This window comes from Monodelphis domestica, chromosome 4, assembly GCF_027887165.1.
Source record: "Monodelphis domestica isolate mMonDom1 chromosome 4, mMonDom1.pri, whole genome shotgun sequence".
In the NCBI taxonomy this organism is placed as follows: Eukaryota; Metazoa; Chordata; class Mammalia; order Didelphimorphia; family Didelphidae; genus Monodelphis; species Monodelphis domestica.
This window is the reverse complement of record NC_077230.1, coordinates 91,394,414-91,420,656: the sequence shown is the minus strand read 5'-3', so window position 1 is coordinate 91,420,656 and position 26,243 is coordinate 91,394,414. Positions and strand designations below refer to the sequence as shown.

The window sequence follows — 26,243 nt, the reverse complement described above, 5'->3', positions numbered from 1 at the left end:
ACCCTCCTGGTAAGTAAATGGGATTTTCCTAGGTGTTCTTTCTTGAAATAAAAGGAACTTTAAAATTCACAAAATACCAGTTTTTGCCATATCCAGTAAAGTTTACAATGAAAGAAATTGTGTGAATTTACCTTTCATGCATCTATAGTTATTCCTGAGATCGACGGTACACATGGTTGGACTAGATAGTCCTTTTAGCTTAAAATTTATTAGCCATGACTTATTGTATTCAATCGGTGCACTACAAATTTATGTTGTTGTTAAATTTGAGTTCTCACTGCAGCAATAATCTTCTTATACTTCCTGAATCAGTTCTTTATTCCACTCACCACAGAATCTATTTAATTTTCATTTCTCTTCCAGTTTCCATAGCATTCCAACCTCCTTTTTACTCAACTGAAGACTTCACCTTATATATCATTTGCCTTTTTACCTCATTTCACACCTATCAGACATCTCCCTTCATCATCTTGTCTTTCACTGATGTCTCACATGAAGAGAGCCTTTTTCATTTGCCCTGGGAAGATGCTCTATATCCACCTTTGATCCTGTCCCCTCCTGTTTTCTTCTTCAACATATACCTATAGATAAATCTCTGCCTTGCCCATTAATCCAGGCATTACTGCTAAATACTATCCTTTTTTGGCTTTCCCTTCTCAGCAAAATTCCTTGAGAACCTGTCTACACTCATTGCCTCCACTTAATTTCCTCCTACTTATAAACTGCAGTCTGGCTTCCAGCATCTTCATTCAACTGAAAGCGCTCCCTTGAAAGTTACCAATGAGGGGACAGCTGGGTAGTTCAGTGGATTGAGAACCAGGCCTAGATATGGGAGGTCCTAGGTTCAAATCTGGCCTCAGACACTTCCCAGCTGTGTGACCCTGGGCAAATCACTTGACCCTCATTGCCTAGTCCTTACCACTCTTCTGCCTTGGAGCCAATACACAGTATTGACTCCAAGATGGAAGGCAAGGGTTTTTAAAAAAAAAGTTACCAATGAAAATTTAAATGTTAATTCTAATGAACTTTTTTTCATCTTCATCATCCTTGTCTTACTTTGCAGCCTTTTAACATTGTTGATCACATCTTCCTGGACACTATATAATAATCAGGATTATCTAATTACACCGAATTCTTTAGGGAATGTATTTCCTGTTACTAGAGATATTTGAGCATATGGCAGATCTATTGGAAATACTACAGAAGAGATTCTTGCATTGATTAGAAACATTGAAGTTGGCCTATATGGACTTTGTGAACTCTTTAAATCTTGTCTTCCCCTGAACTTTTAGATAGTTAAATATATTGGTTTTCATCCAAATAGCTTCTTTTATACTCGGACAGTGATAAATTTTTTGACAATAGCAAACACGAAAAAAAAGGGCAAAAAACCTGTTTAAGACTATGTGATTCTATCCACTGTTTTTGGTTTTTCACCTCTAAAAATGTTTGTATTGAAATTCTTAAACAGCAATTACAAAGATAATTTCCACTACCTCTCCCCCTCAAAATTACTGACAATGGAAAAATGAAAAGAAGGTGCTAAGAATCCAAAGATTTTAGACTGTCTGTAAATTATTAACTTAGTTGTTGGTATTCAGCCAGCAAGTGGACATACTACTGGAGGGAATGAATCATATCAACTTAAAATTCTTGATATAAACAAAACCAGAAGTCAAAAAGAATTTGCAACTAAATTTTTTTTTTTAAATTAAAACCCTTACCGTCTGTCTTGGAATCAATATTGGGTATTGGTTCCAAGGCAGAAGAGTGGTCAGGTCTAGGCAATGGGGGTTAAGTGACTTGCCCAGGGTCACACAACTGGGAAGTGTCTGAGGCTAAATTTGAACCTAGGACCTCCTGTCTCTAGGATTGGTTCTCAATCCACTGAGCTACCTAGCTGTCCCCCTTGCAGCTAAATTGCTGCACAGGTAAATAGCCCACAGGTAGAGAGGAAGTTGATAAAATATAGTTTATGATGAATCCAAAGACAATAAAGAAATATTATTTAATGGGAAGTTTGACTATTTCATGTTGCACTTTTCATAATAAGCATTTTCAAAAAAGACTATCATGAAAATAATTTCAGCCTGTCTAATCAATATGTGTTACAGGAAGGAAGGAATGAAGAAAGGAAGGAAAAGAAGGAAAGACTTATTAAATATCTATTATGTACTAAGCTAGTATTTTACAAATATTATCTTATTTGATCCTCACGCCAATCCTGGGTGGTTGAAATTATTATCTCCATTTTACAGTTGAGGAATCTGAGGCAGACATGATAAGTGACTTTCCAGGATCACACAGCTATGAAGTGTCCAAGGCCAGATATGAACTCAGGTCTTCTCAACCCCAGACTCAGTGCTATCCTTTTTGCCAGCTAACTGCCTCAGGGAAGGAAGAAGTAGAAAAATTCTACAAAAAATTTTGTTGAGATTTTTAAAAATTAAATCTATATATAAACTTTGAAACTTAGTGCAAAAATACTTAACATGCAAAAATTATATTAAAAATAAACCATGGGAGGGAATTGCTTGAAAATACCAATCAGGATTTCCATCAGGAGTAAGGGATGAGAGGCCAAAGACATGTAAATTACACAGAAGCCTCATAAGCTATATAGCATGAGAAAAGAATCAGAAGGCACTAGACAGAATTTATAATAAATAACAATTAAAAATCAAAATTCATTTTTAGTGATAAGCAGCTGATAACTGAAATTTAGTTCTTCTTGAATCAACTGTGTATAGTTACACCATTAACTTATAAGGCTAAGATCAAAATTAGTTCAAAGTGTGGGGGGAAAAATTCTAACCTAAAAATGAGAAGAATGGCTGGAGAAAAGGACTTTAACACTAAATTAGAGACTAAAAATTGCAATGGTCAACAAACAGTTGACTAACTTGCTAGGTAGAGAAAAATGGCAGTTAAGGGCAATACTAATTTTAAAAAAGAAGCAGATAGGTGATACAGTGGACAGGGCAATGAATTTGAAGTAAAAAAGACCTAAGTTCAGATCTGTCCTCAGACTTAATAGTTATTTGACTCCAGGCAAGTCTTTTAACTTCCATTTACCTCAGTTTGCTCAACTTTAAAATGGAGATACTAATAGTACCCACTTCCAAAGGGTTGTTGTGAGGATCAAATGAAATAGAGGTTTGTAAAGGTATTAGCACAGTGCCTAGCACACAATAGATTCTTACTCTGTCTGAACAAAGCCCCTTTAAAAAAATCTCATGTAGAAAGATGGATGATTATGAATAGTATTCTTAATCCAATGAGGAGCAGTACAGGGAAAAAACTGTCAAAGACAACTTGGAGAGACAAAAATCATCTCCAAAGTATTCATTTGAAGAACTATGAACAGATAAGAGATGGAACAATTTCTGTAAAGATTTTCAGCCATACTTCATCAAGAACAATTGCGTTACCATATTTGAACTCCATCATCATAGCACCACACCTGTTTTCAGAGGAAGTAGGAATGGTATAGAGGAAAACAAACATGGGGAAAAATAGATTTGACAGAGAATGGTCAGTGATCAATAAACAGTTATTAGGTGAGTCAGGAAATATCCATACAACACAATTTTGAGGGTACTTAGAAATAAATTCTTAAGGTATCAGAGGGGAATCCACCAAAGACATGGAAGAAAATTTTCAACCTTATTATTACTCAAAAAGATGACTTAAAGGACATCAACTACCAACCCATTTATCTGTTTTCTCATCTTTATGAAATTGTAATGATAATGTATACATATACTCTCTCCTAAGTGGTACACAATTGAGTAGACAGCCCATAGAGCTATGAATAATATATCTGTGATAAACACTGGAAATGATCAGCTGAATTGCCTTTGGTAAGTTGAAAAGTTCTTTTAATGACTTCATGCTTTTCTTGGTATCGAAGAGGCTTACTGCCAGTTGTATGACTGAGAGTCATGGCACTCAAAGAATTGAAATGGCAGTAGAGAGACATGTGTAGGATAAGGAATTAGGAAGGAGGAATAGTTTAAGGATACTAAAGAAATGTATAAATGAAAGAAGATGGGCTTGTAATATAGTGAAAACAAAAGATAACTTTTGGACAATGGGCATGCTTTTTTAGTAACTTCCTGGTGTCAAGAGAAAATCAATAAAGTCTCTTGCACATAGAATAAAGCCCTTGTGTCACACTTTTGGAAAGAGAAAAGTTACACATGCTGGACAGACATGGAATTACATATCCACTTGACCACTTCTACTGTCATCAGTAACTACAAGCAAATTGTGTAGAGATACTTTGTTATCCAAGTAGTTATAATTCAAGATCCTTGAAAAAAACTTGTAAGTTGCTTTTGTGTTGGTTCAGATTTGTGACATCATTTGTGTAGGGGACTCTTGATGAGTCCCTCTTTCAAGGCAAATCAGCAGCTATTCTTCATCTTAAATCTAAGAAATATTTCTGGGGAAACTAAGCAGCTGGTGATTGCCTTTTGAGAGCGATCCAAGCGATCTCTCTCTGAGGGTCTGAAGTCCACTCTGTCCAGGTGTGGCTATTTCAGTTGAATAATGGGGTGAGAAGCACTATGTGTTCAGTCACACATGTGTTAGGCATCACATAGTGTTCTTCCATGGCATGGAAGTTCGTAAATAGTAAATAGTTCTTTGGCACATAATCTTCTACATACATGATCTTCTACATTTAATTGGATATGTCACACATTAACAGATCACTTAATTAACAATCTTATAATGGTACTGATGTTAGTGATGTAACAAAGGATTCTGTGATCATTTACCATGTTACTACAACAGAAACTTCTTGATGGAGATGAATGACATGGATAGGGTAGTTTGGAGTTTAGTACTCCCTGACCTGGGAGGATCATTGTGCTTTTGATCAGCTTTCACAATCAATCACAATTGCTTAGGGAACATTTCATATCTAAGTACAGGGTTAAAAGGTAACTTAAAAGCAGACCAGATTTGGGGTTTTCCTCAATTTATAAGTTCTGTTTTTCTTGTGTTACTTTGAAGCACTTGGCAATGTTGCCTGGTTTCTGTCCACAAACAAATTCTTCGGAGTGTGTTAACTGTAAGGAAAGATTTATTGCGGTGCTCAAGCATTTGGCCAGTGTTGAGTGTGGGGCCTTGAAGCATATCTCTGCTTGAGAAAGGAGGGGTAATGGGTAATGGATGATCTTTAGGCTTTAATTCTGTGAATGCAATCTTTTTAGGGTAATAATCCAAGGGGATTAAAGTGGGATATATGTGTGTTAACCCTATAAGTATTTGCTCTCATATTATTTCTCCTGTATTGGGGAGAGAACAATAATCATAACAAGTCCATTAGTAAGGGAAGTTGGAGAGAGAGAAGTCATGGGGGGGGGGGAATCAGTAGGGGCCTCATTTTCAGGCATCCCCCATCTCCCAAACTGTGACTTTGTTAGCAAGTGGGGATTTCTTGGCTTCCTGCAATTGCCAATGATTAACTTAAAGGATCACAGATTTGGAACCATCAAGTTCAATTCCCTAATTTTATAGATAAGTAAACTGAGGCACAGAGAAGTTAAGTGACTTGCCTAGGGTTTAATAGCTAGTTAGTCTCTCAGGCACAGTTGGAACTCAGAACTTTTTGAATCTTAAGGGAAATTTCCTTATTGACCATTCCATACTTTTCCTTATGATAAAGCCTAAAAATATTCACTAATGAATTAACCACTTATAAAATGAAATCTCTGCTAAATATTCTTTCACATTTCATAATGATTACTTTTTGCTGATTGACTTTGTTTGCCTTAAAAAAAGAATTATTTGAATATGAAAGAATTAAGGAGCCGTTAGAAAAATTAATAAAGCCCCTGAAATACTTGATGAGTCCTGTATGTAAGACAGTTGCAGCTCAAAAAATTAACATTTTGACTTGATTTATTCTTTGGTAATTCTAAGAATTAGCACATAATTGCAATTATAACCAAAATTTTGTCAAATATAAAACAAATATATCCATTTTAATAATTTTAGCCTCATTTTTAAAGATAAAGTGCTAATTACAGCCTTTTTTCTCTATGAAATGTTGTTCCTTATTTGAAGTGGATTCACTTTGTGATCTTTTTTTTTAGTGTCTGAGATTACACTCATCCACCATTTCATTTCAGTATACCTGTAAACCTGGACTTGAAAATAATTCATTACTAACACCTATGTAGTAGTGCTTCTTGCCTTTTGGTATTCTGAATTATTTCTTGATTAGTTTTCATCTTTAGAATTAAGACTGGCTCTGAAAAGACATGTTTATTTTTGAAACAGATTTATCTTCATGGGATTCTAAAAATCATGTAAACCATTTAGGGTTTAGAAATTTACTTTTGCTGACCTGCTTAGAGAGTGTGTAAAACTCCATTTCACTCTCAAAGCTTTCAAGATGGTTTTTTCTTTATCTTTTGTGAGGATAGTATTATCAATTTTCTTTTTTTTTTTTTTGCTTTTTTAAAAATTTAAATTAACTTATTTGGTCAATTTAGAACATTATTCCTTGGTTGCAAGAATTATATTATTTCCCTCCCTCCCCATCCCCATCCTTCCCGCAGCAAATTTTTTTATTATTTTTTTTATTATCATTTTTAAGAAAGCTCCAAACCGTTTAGAATTAGCATTGATTTCAGTATTATACTCTGACACTTCCTTCAAATTAATCAAGGGTTTTATGTTGTTAGATCTTACTGAGGACAATATATATTAGAATTTCCTCCCCCTTTTCAACCAGATTATTCACTCCTTCACTATATCTTAAATAAATAAATATCTTAAATAGATGATACGGCACTTTGAAACCTATGTCAAAGGCATTCAGAGGTTTCTGCTTAAAAGTACTTCCCTTGGAAGTTTTGCTTATTTACTACATTTGCACAACTCCACCTCACCCCCCCCCCCCCGCCCCCATCTTCAAACAGCCTCCAATTCATAATTTCTTACATGAAACATTATAGTATTAGAGAAAGGTAAGGGTTTAACTTTTTTTTTTTAAAGCAATCCTCTTTCTATAGGGAAAATAAAGATGATCAGGTCTATGAAGAAATGCCCTGCTATTGCCCATGTGCTATGACCGTATCTTATTTAGGTAAATGTGAGTTTTTTTATACCAGTGTATATGCTAAACAAGACTGATGAACCTTGGCTAGGGAGGCCTATATTTGTGAACTCCACAGTGGAAAGGCAGTGGGAGAGGAGAGGAAAGGAGAGGAGAAGAGAGGAGAGGAGAGGAGAGGAGAGGAGAGGAGAGGAGAGGAGAGGAGAGGAGAGGAGAGGAGAGGAGAGAAAAGAAACAGGGATTAGTAAAAGGCAAAAGGAAACTTTAGAGCAGGTGTTCTTCAACTGAGGTCTGTGAGCTTGGTTTAAAAAAAAAATTTTTTTTAGTAGCCTTGATTTTTTTTTTTGTAATCCTAAGCATTTTATACATTTAAGAACTTTATTTTGAAGGAGCTAGGTGGCACTATATATAGAGCACTGAGCTTGGAGTCAGGAAGACCTGAATTTGAATCTGACCTCAGACACTTTCTAGCTGTATGACCCTGGGCAAATCATTTAACCATGTTTGCTCTTTTAAAAAGAAAAAAAAATTTTTTTTGAGGAGGTCCATAGGTTTCCCTGAAGGGGGTCTTTGGCACAAAATAAAATGAAGAACCCTTTTTCAGAGAAATTAGATAAGAGTAAATAAATTAAATAATATCTTCTATAAATTGCTTCCCCTGTCTTGTACTTCACTTTCTTCATATGTAAAATTAGGTGGTTTGTACTAGATGATGACAGCTTTAACTATTATGATTCTACTAGGCAGAATCAAATATAGAAAAGATTTGAAAGTATAGGACAGTCATTTAGGATAATTTGTCCGGATGGTAGAAGAGATCTTTAGAAAGATTGAGATGCTAGATTGAATCTAGGAAACAAGTCAGGTAAATTCAGTTCAGTAAATGTGCTTAACTCTAGTGTAAAGCATTATTCAAGGTGTAGTTATAAAGACAAAAATAAGACAGCCCCCTTCCCTAAGGAGCATGTATTCAGTAAGGAATTCAGTGGCAGACATAGAGATAAGTTGGGGAGGTGGGGGAAGAGTGGGAGGGAAAGGTATATGAAGGAAATGATTTGGGAGGTGAGAAAGCCACTTATGTTGTTACAATCACTTAGAATAGTCTAAAGGAGAACTTGACCTAGGATGATGTGTAGGTGGAGAGATAAATATGCATGAGATGTGGAGGTCAGATCCTCATGGCTTGAGGTGACTAGAAGGATGAAGGTGGTCTTAAATGAATAGAAATGTAGAAGGAAAGATAATGAGTTCCTTTTAATATCTTGATTTTAGGTAACCTTTAAGATCTCTTCCAATTCTTAAGATTCTGTGAGTATATAATATTCCTATCCCATTGTACAAGATGAAATCTAAACTTCTTCCCCTGTTATTCAAAGCTCTCCATTATCTGAATCCAACCTTCCTTCCAGAATTTATTTCCTATAATTTATTTCACATTACATGAATTATCCCAATAAAACTGATCTATTAGCTGCCCCATGAAAACACCTTGTACTTGCCTGTTTCTTCACCTTATTGAAGACCATTCTGCTTACTTAAAATATTCTTTATCTCTCTGCTGTTTGTCAAGACCCAATTCAAATTGCCAGTGGCCTTAATCACCAAGTCCAGCCCTCACTCTCAAATCTCATTCTTCTTGACCTCTCTGCAGCCTTTGACAGTGAAGATCACATCCTTCTCTACTCTTGTCTCTAGGTTTTCAAGATATATTTCTATCTTGATTCTCCTACCTAAATTACTGTTTATTTTCTTCTCCTTTGCTGGATCTTCATACAGGTTGAGCCCATTAATCCTAGGTGTTTCATAGGGCTGTCCTTTGCCTTCTTCTCTTCTTCCTCTATACTACTTCATGTGGTGATCTTATCAGCCCCCCGTGGGTCTAGTTATCATCTTTATGCTAATGATTCTCAAATCTACTTATCTGATCTATAGTCCTATATCTCCAAATGCCTGCTATACAACCTTAATTGGATGTCAAGGACACATCTCAAACTGATGATATGTCCAAAATTGAATTCACTATCTTTCCCTTTAAGCCTTTCCAACTTTCCTATTGTGAACTTTACACTCTTATTATTTTACACTCTTATAATAATGAGGATATAACTTACAATGTAGATGTCATTCTTGACTCCTTATCCTCTCAGCCCCATATCTAAACTTTTGCCAAGGCTTATAATTTTTTTCCTTTGTAACATCTCTCAAATACACACACTTCTCTGATACTGTCACCACCCTGGTAAAGGTTCTCATCTTCTCACCTGGACTATTGTAAAAGCCTCCTATTGACCAGTATGCCACAATTCTTTCCCTACTCTAGTCTAACTGTACCCCCACCTTCCATTCCCACCTCTGGTGACACTAGTCTCTACTGTTCATGGAACAAGACTCCCATCTCCTTTCTCTGGGCATTTTCATGGGCTATCTGTTATTCATGGAATGCTTTCTTCTCACTTCAACATTGCCTGCCTTCTCTGGCTTCTTTCAAATTTCAGTTTACAGGAAGCCTTTCTCAATGTTTCTTGATTCTAGTACTTCTATTGATTATTTCCTATTTATTCCTTATATAGCTTGTTTGTACATTTTTATTTAGATTGTTGATTCCTCAAGGGCAGGAACTGTTTTTTGCTTTTCTTTGGCTATCCAGCAATTAGAACAGTAACTAGCACATAGTAGATGCTTAATAATGTTTATTGGCTGATGGTTTTCTTAAACATGTATTAGCCCATAGTAATTTCTCTCATTGCACTTATCTAACATTTGTCTGTTATATGCTGCCTTTAAAGAAGAAGTATGATTTAATTGGCAGGAGTACTAGATTTGGAGTAAGTAAAGGCCTGAGCTCAAATTTAGCCTCTAACACTTATTAATTGTATACTGTGAGCAGGTCACTTAAATTCTACCTCAAAGGGCTGTTTTGAGGATCATATGGGATAACTTATAGAGCTCTATGCAAACCTTAAAATGTTATATAAATGTCAACTACTGCATTTGTTCTTTTATGTATTTTCTAGCCTCTTCCAGATTTTGAGCTTTTTTTGAAGTTGAGAGTCTGGGTTTTAGATGTTTTCTTTCCTATGACAAAGGCTTGACAGTGCTATGACAAGACTAGATTATTCAGTAAAGGATGTCTTTATTGAATAAAAGTTATTGACTTAAGTTCTATGAAATAATTATTGATATTATAAATTCTATTGTCATACTTTATTCACTTAAAAGTAATCATACAGGTTGATTACTTAAAAGTAATCTTTAAGTAAGTCCTTATGGAACAAAAGTTCATTTTCAAACCAAGTATTTTCAGTTTGCTATAAGAAATGTTAGTTAAATACAAAAAAGGTACTTTTTTGAGCCAATGTTTGAGCCAATGACAGGAAAATTTATCATAGATATGTCTTCATGAATTGTAATCTGGAATTTAAGCTTTTTCTCCAGAACTCATTATAATTTGGCTTTTCATTTTCAGATTGGGAATCAAAACTGAAAACAAGGAATATTGAAAATATTTTAAGAAATTCACTTTTTTAAAAAGTATAATTGCTGACAGGTCAGATTAGTTTATCTCACCAGTGTTTTCAAAAAGATATTTGTTGTATTATCAGTCATTTGTGTGCTCTAATGTGTTTTACAGGTATTCATGAAGAAAGTGTGCATGTACATGTATGTTTGTAATCAGAAAGTCAAGGAAACAGGGTGACATACTTCAATCTTATCTTTCCAATTAGTTGTCAATCTGTTGTCAATCTTTTAAAACAGAACACCCTTTAAAGTTAAATTGAAGCCTGCATTTATTAAATTTATTAAATTAGTCTGTGTCTTGGACCACTTTGACCATCTGGTAAAACTTATAAAACCCCTTCTCAGAATAAAGTTCTTAAGAGTAAGAAACATAATACATAGGATTGCAAAGGAAGTCAATTAATTAGAAATCTAATTATTAAAAAAAATTTTAAGTTTATGAATGCCAGGTTAATTAATCATTAACAATTAATTCTGGCCTAGATGAAAGTCTGTAGGAAGGATTTGATTTTTTATTTAAAAATGAAGTAGATTATCTTCCTAAATTGCTGAATTTAAAGATTACTATAATGAACCCATTATTTGACCATGTCTTGTTTTAAACTTTCTTGTCATGATTTATTAGGTGAAAAACCATTTCGCTGTGATGAATGTGGTATGAGATTCATACAGAAATATCATATGGAAAGGCATAAGAGAACACATAGTGGAGAAAAACCATACCAGTGTGAATACTGTTTACAGGTAAGATGGTGGTTTGAAATTATTTTCTCTCCCAAATGATTAGGTTAATAAACTGGAAAATATGATCAATCATACATGAGAATAATTTGAATGGCAATTATAATAAGGACTACAATAGAAGACTAAAATGTTTAGGAATAAATTGCTTATGTTCTTAGGCTTATATCAGCATTATATTTATTTAAATTTTTTCTCTCTCTCTTTTTTCTTTCTTTCAAAAAACAACAACAACAAAACCCCCATCATCACCCACCCAACTCAACAGTATTTTTCCCGGACAGACCGTGTATTAAAACATAAACGTATGTGCCATGAAAACCGTGACAAGAAACCAAACAGGAATGCCACAAAGGGTGGCCTTTTGACATCTGAGGATGATTCTGGCTTTTCTACACCTCCAAAAGACAGCTCACTGCCAAAAAAGAAAAGGCAGAAAACAGAGAAAAAGTCTTCTGGGATGGACAAGGACAGTATGATGGACAAGTGTGACCAGAAAAAAGATAAGAATGATTATTTGCCTCTTTATTCCTCAAGCACTAAAGTAAAAGATGAATATATGGTGGCAGAATATGCTGTTGAGATGCCCCATTCTTCAGTTGGAGGGTCACATTTAGATGATCCTGCTTCAGGAGAAATACACCCACCCAAGTTGGTTCTCAAAAAAGTTAACAGTAAAAGAAGTCTAAAGCAGCCACTAGAGCAAAGTCAAACAATTTCACCTTTATCCACATACGAAGATAGCAAAGTTTCAAAGTATGCCTTTGACCTCGTGGATAAACAAGCCTTACTAGACTCAGATGGCAATCCTGACATTGACCAGGTTGATTCCTTACAAGAAGGGCCCAGCAAACCTGTCCATAGTAGCACTAATTATGATGATGCAATGCAATTTTTGAAGAAAAAGAGATACCTGCAAGCAACTAGTAATAACAGTAGAGAGTATGCACTGAATGTGGGTACTATAGCCTCTCAACCTTCGGTAACGCAAGCAGCTGTGGCTAGTGTCATTGATGAAAGCACCACAGCATCCATATTGGATTCACAGGCACTAAATGTGGAGATTAAGAGTAATCATGACAAAAATGTTATTCCAGATGAGGTACTACAGACTTTGTTAGACCATTATTCACACAAGGCTAATGGACAGCATGAGATATCATTCAATGTGGCGGACACTGAGGTGACATCTAGCATATCGATTAATTCTTCTGAAGTTCCTGAGGTCACTCAGCCAGAGAGTGTTGGAACAAGCTCCCAAGCATCCTCATCAGATAAAGCCAGTATGTTGCAGGAATATTCAAAATTTCTGCAGCAGGCTTTGGACAGAACTAGCCAAAACGATGCCTATTTGAACAACCCGAGCCTTAACTTTGTGACTGATAACCAGACCCTTGCAAGTCAGCCAGCATTTTCTTCCATAGACAAGCAAGTCTACGCAGCCATGCCCATCAATAGCTTTCGATCAGGAATGAATTCTCCACTAAGAACAACTCCAGACAAGTCTCACTTTGGACTAATAGTTGGTGATTCCCAGCATTCATTTCCCTTTTCAGGTGATGAGGCAAACCATGCTTCTGCTACATCAACACAGGACTTTTTGGATCAAGTGACTTCTCAGAAGAAGGCTGAGGCACAGCCTGTCCACCAAGCTTACCAAATGAGCTCCTTTGAACAGCCCTTCCGACCTCAATACCATGGAACAAGAGCTGGAATGGCTTCTCAATTTAGCACTGCCAATGGACAAGTGAACCTGCGGGGACCAGGGACAAGTGCTGAATTCCCAGAATTTCCTTTGGTGAATGTAAATGATAATAGAGCTGGGATGACATCTTCACCTGATGCCACAACAGGCCAGACTTTTGGCTAATTAAAAAATGTAAATAATATTGGCACTTTAGAACAGATTAATCAAGAGTGGGTTTGCTCTGTAAAAGATGGAGTGCTGTACAAACTTTAAGAGCAATGTGTTATAACAAAAGTAAGCTGATATGAATAGCAAGATAATCCAATAACTGAATTTTTTTTCTTTTTGGTTAGTCATCATTCATTGAACTGCCTTACATGTTGCCACCTTTATAGAAGCAATGTATCACTTATTTTAGACCAGAAACTTGCTATTCTACCTACACCAAGTTTAAAAAAGAAAACAAAAACAACAGCAACAAAAAATAAGACTTTCGCACAATTGTTTCCTGATATCATTGTACATTCTTGGGAAATTAGTAATTGTGTGAAATTTACGCATACTGTTTATAATTTTTCAGCATAGACATTGCACTTCAGCAGGGAATCTTAATATACTTTGCAGACAGAGTGAACTTAAAAGTTTAAATGTCAAGAGATTATGGCTTAAAATTAATGTATTCTATAGGAAAAAAAATCTTCCATCTTTTAAAAAAAGAACAATATGCCATATACCCTTGATTTTCATTTTGCATTATATTGAGCTGTGTTTTCTGAGGGGGAAATAGTAATAAAAATCTGATAGTCTAAGACTCCACTATTTAAAAGCCTAATTACTTAAAAATATGCATACTTTCAACACATTTACCAAAATACACAACTGCTGAAGCATTTACTTCCAGACTAAAGTATGCATATTGGTGTCAGTTTCTTTGTACAGTTGTACCTAGATATTTTTTATGATTTTTTTTTTCCATGTGCAGGTATCAAGGTTTTGAGGTTTTAGTCAAAGTATTCTGTAGTTACATTCCCAAGAACATAATGCTTTCACAGACTGTATATTCCAAGTTTTGAAGCTTAATTGTATTTTACGTTACATATACACTTTCACTTAACATAGAGCACTTAGATTCTATTTGATATTTTTGATTTCTCTCAAAGTAAAAATTTTAGATTTTTAGGTTTGATATGGTTGTGTCTTAATCATCTCATAAATGACAGTTTTAATTTTTGGCAATAAAAGGAAATTGGGATGTCTTCGGATTTGTAAAAACTGGTTTAATTTTTCCCTTTCTAGATTCTTGGTAGATCAGATAATTAAACAGTATACAGAGAAACTAAAGAACTGGGCATTTTAATTGCATATTTTACCTTCAGCAACTTCTTGATGAACACTGTTCATTATAGTTTTACAAACCAAAAGTGTTTACTAATCCTAGTAACTACAATTTCATTTTCAGCCTAGTTGAGTATCGGAAGCATTTTGTTGCATTTCAAAACATAAATAAACTACAGACTTTATCCTCACACCATGAATCTTTTTTTTTTATCCTGAAAAGGCATGATTTGAGTAATATGTTGGGTAGTTTTTAGTTTTTTACATTGTATAACGTCAGTGATTAATTATTCTGGTGTCCCCTTCCAAACTTTTAGTTTTGTTTTTGTTTTTTCCTCCAACTTTTTGGTTTGCTTGCTAAAATTCTCCATCTTTCTCACACTGATATACACATCAATATAGATACCAATAGTAACCTTGGAAGCTGACACTTCTTTATAACATGGCTTTCCCAACCTAATCTTTAGTAGCTCTACAAATTTGTGCACCATGACATTGTTTCTCATATAAATGATTTTACTTTTTTGGGAGTTAGCCCATAGCTATTCTCACATGGAAAGGGAGCAAGCAATATTTGCATTTACCACATTTCATATTTGTGTTGAACATAGCAGTGTTTTAAAATTAGGACCATCAATTAAAAGGATTTGTCAACTATTTTTAATGTAATTTTCTTCATACTTTGATTACTCTATGACTTTTGAAATTTTATACATTTCCATTTGGCAGTTTTTTAACCCCCTGCCAAATTTTGGAAAGAACTAGATTCTTTAGAAGCAGAGATTCAGTCCTGCCATTATTGGCTCAGCTGTTCATCATCTTAAACTGGGTGTGTTAAGTGTCATGTGATTATAAGAAGGCTTCTTTTAGATGAGATCTTTAAAACTTGGGGCTATGTCCATTCTGGATGGACATTAAATATTTCACAGCACTTTTAATAAGGGTAGGGAGTTGTAGCCTTGGTCAGAATTTTTTTCATCGTGGCTGAAAATTTTTGTTCAGCTGAATGCCTGGTTTAATACCAAGGTACAACATTAGTTTGGTGGGGGGCAAGGTATTTTTTTTTCCAACATCATGGCTTTTACCAGAATACTTTTATGAATATGACTCAACAACTAATGAGCAACTATTGTAAGCTTAGAAGGAGGCCTTTGGTAGATAGTATTATTATGCAAGTAAAACTTCAGTTGTTGCATTCCTGTTTTAAAATAGCCATAGTTCTTTAATTCCAGATATAGGCTTTCTTTGAGAGATTATAACTATAAATTATTGACTAACCCCTTTAAATATTTAGTCTTTTGCTGTTTTAAAGTTTAAGTAAGGAGCCCAAGTCAGAAGTTACCCTGTATTGTCACCATAATAATATCTGTTCTTTGGGTTTTGTCCCTCTTGTTCACAAAGTTTTTTGGCAAATATCAGTGCATAGGTAGAATGGAAGCTTCATGCCTTGCTCTGGGCTAGAATGTCAAGGGTTTGGCATTGTCTTTTGAGGCTCTTATTTCTTTTCAGACTTCCCTGTAGACAAATTGTGTATATGAACCTGCTTCTATATGTTTTTGCTTTTGTTTGATTAGTCTTGAGATATACTTTTGCACTTCTGTTCTATCTAACACTATACCTTTGAGGATGAGAAGCAGGTGATCATTCACCTCTGACAAAGCAGTAACTATTAACTTACAATGGGTTGACTTTGCCTAAAAATTCTCCACAGTGCACAGATGTTGTTTGGTTTTGGAATATTTGAGAGACTGTTATGAATCTTTGGGTATCTATATGCAAAATGTCTACTGGGTATATTTAATACATTACTGCTAGAAATAATACTCTTGAGCACTTGCCAAGGATTCTCAGGAGGCAGAAAGATCCTAACTATTTGAGAGGCAGAAAGCACCTTGTCCTAGGGATACTTTCATTTTTATTAGAATAGAGGAGAGAACTTTTGAAATGTTAGGTTGATCTAAAAAAAGAACTCCTTTAATTTTCTTCATTTGAGTTTTTAAAGGGCTGTTCACTAGAAGCCGGGCACCTTTAACAATTCATGTTACTATAGTTCACGTTTTAGCTAGAATTCGCCTTTTCACAAAGCATTTCCTGAGGAAGCACCATTACAGTCATTGGAAAATGTTTTTGAAATCCCCAATTTAATTTATACTTTTTTCAGTTTCAAATTGCGTTATTTCAGGGAAAGAATTTTCCAGTTGCTTTTGCTATACACTGCAAATAAAAACCTTATGTTTCCCCTTTTCACTTAACTTTTGGTAGGAAACAGACTGAAGCAGACAAACATTTCTTAGTTGTGTTTGTTGCTTTCTGTCATCCGATGGATGGAAAGGTAAAACCCTATAAACGTTATTTTATTTTTTTATGCAATACCATGCTGTAAATATGGTTTATCAATTAAGGATGTACCTATGATTGAATCTTTAATTCTGCACAGTTAGAGTTTATATATAAATGTGTCTTGACAATCAAGGACTTTTATGTGAGTCTTCCTTTATGATGTTTATTAATGTTATGCATTCCATTTGTTTAAAGTGAGTACCAATGTGCTAATTTGTATTGTCTGAAAGTATGTAATGTTTTTACAGCTTGTTTTTAAAAATCTGTAAATATGTACAAACAAATCACAGTACTGCTTTATGTTAGAAGGCATATGATGTTGTACTGTATGTAAGCAATAATCCATAGCAGTGCTAACTTTACAAGTAGCATCAGAATAGTTCTAAAAACTGTTTTGGAGTTCATAATTATTCTTATTTCAGTTAATGATGACTAATCTTTAATCAGTTTTTAATAAATAAATTCCATTGTCCTCCTGTTGGAGCATAACATTGTTTACACAGCATAATTTCAGTCGCAGAGGAGACAGGCTTAAATCTGACTTCATCTGTACTCACTTTCAGTAAGCATTGAATGGCCTTACCACTCTTCTGCAAGATGGAGGAAGACCGCAAAACTTAGTAGCCTCACAGTGAAGGAAGGGGTATATCTTTCTGCTTCTGTACTGCTTCCTACCTATTCTTGTGATTTGCTTTGGGAGGTGTTTTTTTTTTGTTTGTTTGTTTATTTTTGTTTTTCATTTTAGATTCAAGTCCATAGGTCCTGAGGTGATTTAAGCCCCATTATAAAAAAGAGTAGGTCTCTTGATGTTTCATAAATGGTTACAAAAATATTAAATTTGTACATTGATTTTTAGATACTTATTTTTCAAGTTTGAGTTCTCAACTGATGAGATGAACTTATTCAACTTAAATACAAAAAGACAAACCTATTATAGCTTGAATTGAGTAGATACTATACTGTACAGAGCAGCATAACTATTTGAACACAGATGTCACTGCTTTAGAAATAAAACCACCAATTTATAAATGTATATGACCTACATTTTATAGGAGAAATGTTTTTAAATGCTAGTCATTTATATAATATGTGCTTTGAAGGATTTGCTAGTCCACTTCTGTCACTTTTAGTACACTGGTATCTTTTATATGTAATGTATGCTTTTTATTATTGTGGCAGAGCATTTCAGTAGAAAGAATTTTGCAACAATATGGGGGAACTTTTTCATTGTTGGATTTGAATTATACTGGATTTTATCTGTGTAGTCTTACTTGTCTTTATTTTAATGCTGTCTGGAAGGGAACTTGGTATCCAAATAAAGCAGGTAACCTCATTTTATTTCAAGGGCATACTGTGTAGTGCTGAATTTAATCTGGAAACCTGATGATTTTAAAAAGGAAGAAATTAGTTTATAAAAATTGTACAGAATAAATTGTGTGTGATGGAAACCCTTGGTAAATAGGTAGTAAAATACAGTGAATTTTCTGATATATAGTGTTATTTTCCTGAGATCCATATGCCTTCTTTGTATTTCAGCTAATAAAAGAAGCTCTATCATGAAAACTGGTAGGGTAATAGGTTATTTCCGTGGATATACAGTATTACTTTACTTATGCCATTTTCTTACCCTTTCATTATCATTGTAAAATTTGATTTCCCATTGGTAATTAAGAATGTATATAATATAGATGATTTTGTATAAAACTGAATGAATTGGGTTTTAAGTTCATGACCGAAATGATAGAGTGGGCTCATAATTGCTTGATACTTCATGAAATTTTTTGAGAGTTGTAGGGGAATGAGGGTAGAGTAGTGCGTATGCTGGGAGTGTGATTGGCAGGTTGTCCCACAACCTGCCAGGAATTCAACAAAAGATATAACGCAAACATACTTTAGGTTTCAGATACAAAGCAAGCCTTTTCTTTCAATACTGCCTAGGAGCATTGAATTCATAATCCACTCAGGTGAAAATTGCTTTGCAATGAAATTTATCAAATTGCAACATATTTGAAAAATAAGACTGTGTGATGTTTTATTGGGAAAATCGAAGCATTTCTATAGTTAGTAGACTTGGAAAACTGAAATTTGATGGCAAATAGATCTATTTTTAAAGATCATGTTTCTCCCTCCAAACAGAATTGTTTTTGAACAATTTGGAGGTATGATTTCTGTTCCAATTCGTTTGACTCGTCATTGTGAAAATGAAGATCTTTGCTTGACCCAACATTATGCCATGAACAAATGAATTGTTGAGCCTTTACAGTACAGTGGAAGCTTGCTTCATGCATAGTCATGGAATGTGGACATGTATTCTTTGAACTGATTTATTCATTAAGTGGCTTAATGGGTTTCACAGCTTCTGGCATTATTGTTTTCATATGGTTAACTTAGCCATTTGGGTTTTATAATACCATTTTTCTGTATTGTGATACTAAGGGAAGTTGTGTTTTGCTTTATTTTTAATTGAATTATTAGTCTGATAATTTATATTTGCAAATTATGCATTTTAAATGTGGACACTGGCTGTTTGAAAAATAAAAAATACAGAATACAGTTTTATGAATAATTTCCTAAGCGGTATTTTTCATGCTGTAACCAATTAAAAGGATCCTAAAACACAAAAGTAATGCTAAGTGTGCAAAAGTTCTGGCTAATTAATGAAATGAAAAGATTAATCGTATGGAATGCAACCATTTTTTTTCACTGAATTAAGATGTACTAGGATACTTGACAATAGTTTCATGTTGAATGTTATATAAATGGTGAAATTTCAGTAACTAGACAACACTGCAATGTAAAAATTGAGTTCACTGATGGTTTTTATACAAGCTTATTAATATTAATTTTTAATATTATATACTGCATTATTGACCAACCATTGCTAGAATATGTGCCTTCTCCCCCTCCCCCAATAGTGATGGTAGATTTGTACTCAACTATCTATTGAATATAACTCAATTCTGTCTTTTAATCAGATACTTTTGCACGTTGGTTGCTTAGGTGGAACTGGATTAAATGAACTAATCCACACAGGGGTCAGACTTGTTCCCTTGTCTTCCTTACTGTGGTGTTTTAGATAGCTGCACAGAATTAGATTAATATGTTCCCAGAGAATCCACATTTTTTCTCAACAAGATGGAAAATCTGGAAAATAATTTTCTGCTGAAAAGAATCCACTGAAACAAATCATTTCTTCAAAAGGGGAAGGTAACATGAGATAAAATTGAAGTCCCTTGAAATAATCAAGTATTGTCATTGATCTTTCTATTCTAATCCATCTAATCTATTCTAATCCATTCATAAAGCATGCGAGAATTAAAATTAGAACAGCATTTTGATAGTCATAACTATTCTTATGAGAAACCCAGGAGGTCGTAGCCTAGGCATTATTAACATCATTTGACAGATGGAAAAGGAATACAGGGATAAACACCCTCCACCTAATGTCACAAAGCTAGTTATTAACACAGCCAGTTCTAGAATGGTACTGAAGCCTTCTTTCTTCCAGATCTGTGATAGTACTTAGCCTTTTTCCAAGCTATCATCATTTAAACAAGTTCTTAACTGTATTGGGTCCAACATAATGCTGCCAGTTTCAGAGAACCTGAAGTACTGGACATTGTATTTTTTTTTTAACCCTTACTTTCTGTCTTGGATTCAATACTGTGTATTGGTTCCAAGGCAGAAGAGTGATAAGGGCTAGGCAATGGGGGCAAAGTGACTTGCTCAGGGTCACACAGCTAGGAAGTATCTGAGGCTAGATTTGAATCCGGGACCTCCCATCTCTAGGCCTGGCTCTCAATTCACTGAGCTACCCAGCTGCTCCTGAGTTAAATTCTTATTTGACTATACATTTGTTCTTTGAAATCCAGGTCTTATGGTTTATAATTATCACAGATCAGTAAGCTTTTCTAATTAGATTTATAACTAGAAAGGAAATTTACTAGTTCTATATTCATCTAGTTCCTTCGTTTTTTATAGGTATGGAAGTCAAGATCCAGACAGGTAAAGTGATTTTAACCCAAGATCACATAGCTAGTCACTAATCAGGATTTTATTAGTTCTAGATAGTTGTATAAATCAAAACTATGTTTTGGATATAAATAATACCAGAAAAATCTGTTCTCTAGGTATATAATTACAAATGATGAAGCTTAATCTTTTGTGGTCTGATTTATGAAATAACATCAACATTATTTCTCTTGTTATTTTGGTCTAGATTAATGACTTAGACTTCTTTCTAAAATCCCAAAGGTCTTGAGTAGAAACTGAAAATGAGAAGGATGTTGGTGTGTATTCTTTGAAAAAGGCACCTATGTGTGTGCAATGGCTACTGCCCAGGTATGGCTGAGAGCCTAAAGACACAGCACTTAGTTTTTCATTCTATCTGCTACTGGCTCGGATTTAGTCCTATTCACACTAACCATTATCCTGCAGTTTTTCAGAAGATTTCACCAGTTACACCACTGTGTAACAGTACAATCTCACACAGGTTTTTCTTTTCCCTCACCATTCCCCAGCCCACAATATTTGTGGCAAGAAGATGGCAGAAAGAAAATAGGATCCCTGTTTAAGAAAGGTAAGTGTGAAACCCAACCATTCTCCATTCCTTTATCCTTCTAAACTGATAAAGCAAATGTGTTTACTAGGTTTCCTTGCCTTCACTTACTTTTTAAATCAACTCATTTACTTTTTTAAAATTTCACTTAAAACACACCAAAAAAGAGGCTTTCCACACACATCCGGTAAGGACACAAGAGGATTTGATCAAATATGAAACCATGAATCTCCATTTCATACTACTTACTTTTTAAAAAGCATATGATTCTATATATTACTTTAAAATTTTATTCTATTGTGCTTCCTTTTGAACTTTCTTTTCTATCTATTTAAAAGAGAGAGGTGTTAAAACTGGCCAGCCCTAGATAAAGCAAGTATTACTTGTCATTTTTTTATCTTAAAATTTTTTTTTTGTTGAACTAAATATTTCCTGATTTCATTAAGATTTTTTAACTTTCATTTTTAAAAATTGAGTTTAAAATTTCCTTCCACTCCTTGAGAGAGCAAGCAGTAGGAGATCAACTGGATGTGTAATCATGCAAAACATTTCCATAATAGCCCTGTTCCAAAAAACAAACAAAAAAACAAGAACAAATTATTGAATGCGTGTTCAGTACCTACTAGTAGGCATTTTATTGCTTTTTCAAAACTGACAGTCCTTTTTCAAATCTAAGGGATCCATCTGGTATACCCCCTTCACCCTCTCCTTCCCATAGGAATTTTTCTTATGGTATAGTAAGGAATTCTCATCCTGGAAAGAGATTTGGGTTCAAATCCTACCTTTGACCTATGTGAACATAGGCAAATAGGTTTGCTTCTTTGTCTAAATTTCCTCATCTGTAAAATAAGTGACTCGTTCCTACCTCACAGTGTTTCCTTAAGGTTCAGTGGAGAAAAGCTCTATATAAACTGTCAACTGTGACAGTGATGATGTCTTAACACTTCTACCATAGAATATTAACTCTGACCTTACTGATCCACATACTTGGTGCTCTTCTAATCCTACTCCAGTTCTGAAATGTTTTGAGAAGCTTTTGCTCTCACTGAGTATAGATGCTGTAAGCGAATTTCCTTTTATGTCTTTAAGAGCAGTTTCCAAGGCAAGAAATAAAAATAAACCACCATATGACATTGTATGAATGTGGGGTGGGAGGGACTTCTTTCAGCAAAGCTTTTTCCTCTCTCCTTTGTTCTTTAATGATCCTAACCACCTGATTTCCTGGGATACCATCTACAGGTCAACAAGCATTTACTTAGCAGGTAAATGTGCCAGGTATTGGGGTAGGTACCAAGATATAAAGACAAAAATGAAATAGGCCCAGCCCTCAAGGCACTTCTATGTCCTACAGCTCCTAAATTGCATTAAGCCTCATAATAGGAGAAAGATTGGATTCTTCATTTAAAAGTGTTGAAGGGTCCTTTTCTGGAATGTTTGATTGGCTATCTCAAGTTTAAAATAATGTTGCCCTTGAATGCACTTTACATTTTGTATAATTAGTTGAGAGACAATATGCAGTTGAGGTAGGTATGTATACATTTGAAGTTTTGTGTTGTGTTTTTGATAAAAAAAAAAATGTAATCACCTAATCCTAGCTGAGTTTCCTTTTCTATCCAGATTCAAACCCCACTGCACCAACTTTGATCTCTCTAGGTACACAGAGGGAATAATGGCACACAATCTGAGAATATAAGAATTGAAAGAAACTTAGATGGCTATGGTCCATTCCTGGAGGCAATCCATTACGTTTGCCAGATTTGCTTTTCTACTTTTATCTATTGCTCCTAATTGTCTGTTTTCTGGAGCCAAATGATTAAGCTTAGATCCTTTTCTAAGGTTTCCTATGGGCTAACTCCTTTTCTAAGGTTTCCTATGGGCTAACTCCAGTCTTTTCAATTGATTCTCATAGCATGACTACCCTCCTTTGCTCTCACTCAATAAGTTCCATAAGGGCAAGGGCTACTTCTTAATTGTATATCTTTCCCAGTGCCTAGCCTTATACTCTACATAAATATAGTCCATGATTTCATATTTGGTTCAGTTTAATAGTAAAAGAAGTTTAAACTCTTTTTGCATTACCCCAACCAATGTCAGAGAGAGATGGGGCAATATGAGATTATTTTTATAGCTCATCTACAAAATCTTGACCAGAATTGATTGTATATATTTGGACCAATGCCACATTTTCTTTCCCCAAAAGACTATACATCACATTGGCAGAAAGGAGCCTGTAGCCTTAATAGATTGTCAAAGTTCAGAGAAGGGGCTATACATTTCCAGCCCTATTTTAGGATATTCTCTTCTATAAACTTGCCCTCAATGTATTATGTTATAGGATCAAGAGCTGGAAAGAAAATTATTTTTTACATTTGAAGAAGCTGAGGTCCAGAAATGTCAAATGATTTGCTCAAGATCACGTAGGTTTTAGGGTCATCTTGTAGCATCTGTGGGTTTTGGGTGGGTTGTATGGTATACTACACTAGTTAACAACCAACACAAGACCTCCACCTAACAACTAGGAACCTGACTCATATTATTCTCTTGCTAGATTGTAAGGCATTCAAAGAATATATTCTGCCATTTCCTCATAAATTAGCAAACATATGATCCCTTTTCATTAATTCACTATAAGGTCCCACCCTATTTCACTAACATTAAATAGAGAAATCCTTTCCCATAAACTTCCACTCCCCTCTATCAACCCCTCTTAACAGACAGATATTGATACTATTGGTAATTTGTTAAAAATATAAAAAGAAAATTGGCATTTTGGTATTTTAGTGAGAAAACCCCAGTCACCTCAGCAGCATTTGAGGACATTTCCAACTAAAGATAGTCCAAAAATTTATCTCTCAAATGGCAGTCAAAATCTCATAAATAATATCCAATTTCAGGAAAGAGGTTATCTCAAGATTTTCTCTCTGTACCTCAATTTCTCAAATGAAGGAAGGTCTTTTCATTCTTTCCTTGGGCTCAGTCTCTAGCCATTATGGGAAATGGTTTCTCCCATATAACTGGTAGCAGAGCCAAGACTCAAACTCAGGTTTTCTGATTCCATATTTGACATTATTTCTGTCACACCATACTGTTTCCTGTGTTCTCTGAACTTTCTTGGTGCTTTCTCATCCATCTGCCTGATATTCCTTTTTCCCACATTCATTAATCAAAAAAAAAAAAAAACCCTGTTTAAGTGAACTTCTTTGAAATCTCAAACTCCCACAACCTGTAACAGTCACTTCTTCCTCCACTGATTTTGTTAATACTCATCTTCATTTGGCAATTGGTCAGTTACTACCAAGAGGGAATTTCTCCTATTTTTTCACTTCTGTAGATTTTGTCTCCTTTGACCATTAGATCTTGGAAGGCAGGAACTGCCTTATCTTTTTGGTCTTAATCTCACAGTTTCCTCCTCTGCCTCAGGATCTTCCACATCATATGTACAACATAATTTTGTTTTGGTTCCTGTTGGGTGACTGGCATGGTTTCTTAGAGTCAGGATACAATCTAATGAAGAAGGCCAAATTAAATTGTCAAGGAAAGGGAACACAGTTAGATGCCAGCGTCATGTTACCAGGCTGGGATCCAAAACTAAGAGATCAAGATCTAGGAGAAAACACGACAGATAGTAGTAGCACAAGGAATCCAAAGCAACAGGTTTCTGTCTCAAGGACAGAAAAGGGTAGAGCAAGAGCCTAGGCAGAGAGTGTTGTGTTTAGAGGACTATACGTGGCTTTCTTTGTTTCTACCTGACCCTGCCTTACAAACGAACACCCCCCATACCCCTCCATCTCTCCATGGCAGTCTTGCTACTTACAACCATCTCTAATACCCCATATATTCCCTTTGCTATGATACTCTAGAAATGTAATTGCTGATTGCACCTATACTGAGAGGGAAATGACATATAGACCCTAACTCAAGGAGCATGAGAACAGTAACAAACCACTTTCATGATAAGAATAAGAACAGCTCACATTTACATAATTTAAGACATGCAAAGTACTTTACAGATATGTCATTTGATCCTCATAACTACCCTGATATGTGCTTTTATTGTGCCCCCCCCCCCCCATTTTACAGATCAGGAAACAGGTTAAGTGACTTGCCCAGGATTACACAGCTAGTAAGTGTTGCTAGATTTGTATTGAGGTCTTTTTGACTCTAGTATTCTATCTGCTGTATCACCTCAACAAGCCCTGGACAACTAAACCTGAGTTACAGTCCTGGTATTATCATCTGCATTTCCTTTGGCCCTGGGCCAGTCAATTAACCTCTCAAGTCATTTTTATTTCCATCTGTGGTAATATCTGTCACCTTTACTTAATATTTCTGAATGCTTGAAGTAAAATTCTAAATGTTACTTGCTGCTGAAGTTTCCCCTGAACTGAATTCCTTCTTGATTATCTGGTGATCTTATGCCTTCACACTCCATTGACCCTTTTTTTCCTTAAGGTCTCCAGTGGCCTGAGCCCACCCAACTGGAGGAACCTTTTCTTAAGGTGCCATCTTCCTTGACTTTTATGGAGTTTTTGACTTTACTGATAAGCTTTTTTTCCTCCTTTCAGGAGCTTCTACCATTTTGGTAGTAAATAGAGCAAAGGATTAGGAGTCAAGAAAACCAGAGTTCAAATTCCCCTTTCAGACACTTAATATGATGTCAGCTAACTATTTTGTGCTTTAATTTCCCCATCTGTAAAATAGGGACAATTATAGTCCCTGTATTGCTGGTTGGATATGAAACCTGAGTGAGAAAACATGTCAAAAAGTTGACAAACTTTAAAGTACAGGATAAAGGTGAGCTCATATTAATCTCCTCTGAGGACTCTTCTGTCTCCTTTGTGGCTTTTCTCCCTCAAGCACTCCAGCTATCTGTGGTTTGTTCAAGGCTTAGTTCTCAAAGAGTTCAGCCCTTCTCATTCCATGTACCTCCCCCCAGAGAAATTATCATTTTTCAAGTTGTTTTTATTTTCCAATACCCCTCTCCAGGG

General features: G+C 35.1%; 1 protein-coding gene across 6 annotated transcripts in view; it reads left to right on the top strand.

The window, feature by feature from the left end:
* ZNF148 (zinc finger protein 148) overlaps positions 1 to 19,260 on the top strand; it is a 147,688-nt gene extending 128,428 nt beyond the window's left edge. For all 6 annotated transcript variants that reach the window (XM_056793578.1, XM_056793573.1, XM_056793574.1 and 3 more), the window contains 2 exons: positions 11,220 to 11,338; positions 11,604 to 19,260. In XM_056793578.1, coding sequence (XP_056649556.1) covers positions 11,220 to 11,338; positions 11,604 to 13,205 — 1,721 coding nt within the window. In that variant the 3' untranslated portion in view covers positions 13,206 to 19,260. The remainder of the gene's footprint in view (positions 1 to 11,219; positions 11,339 to 11,603) is intronic.
* Positions 19,261 to 26,243: the final 6,983 nt, after the last annotated feature.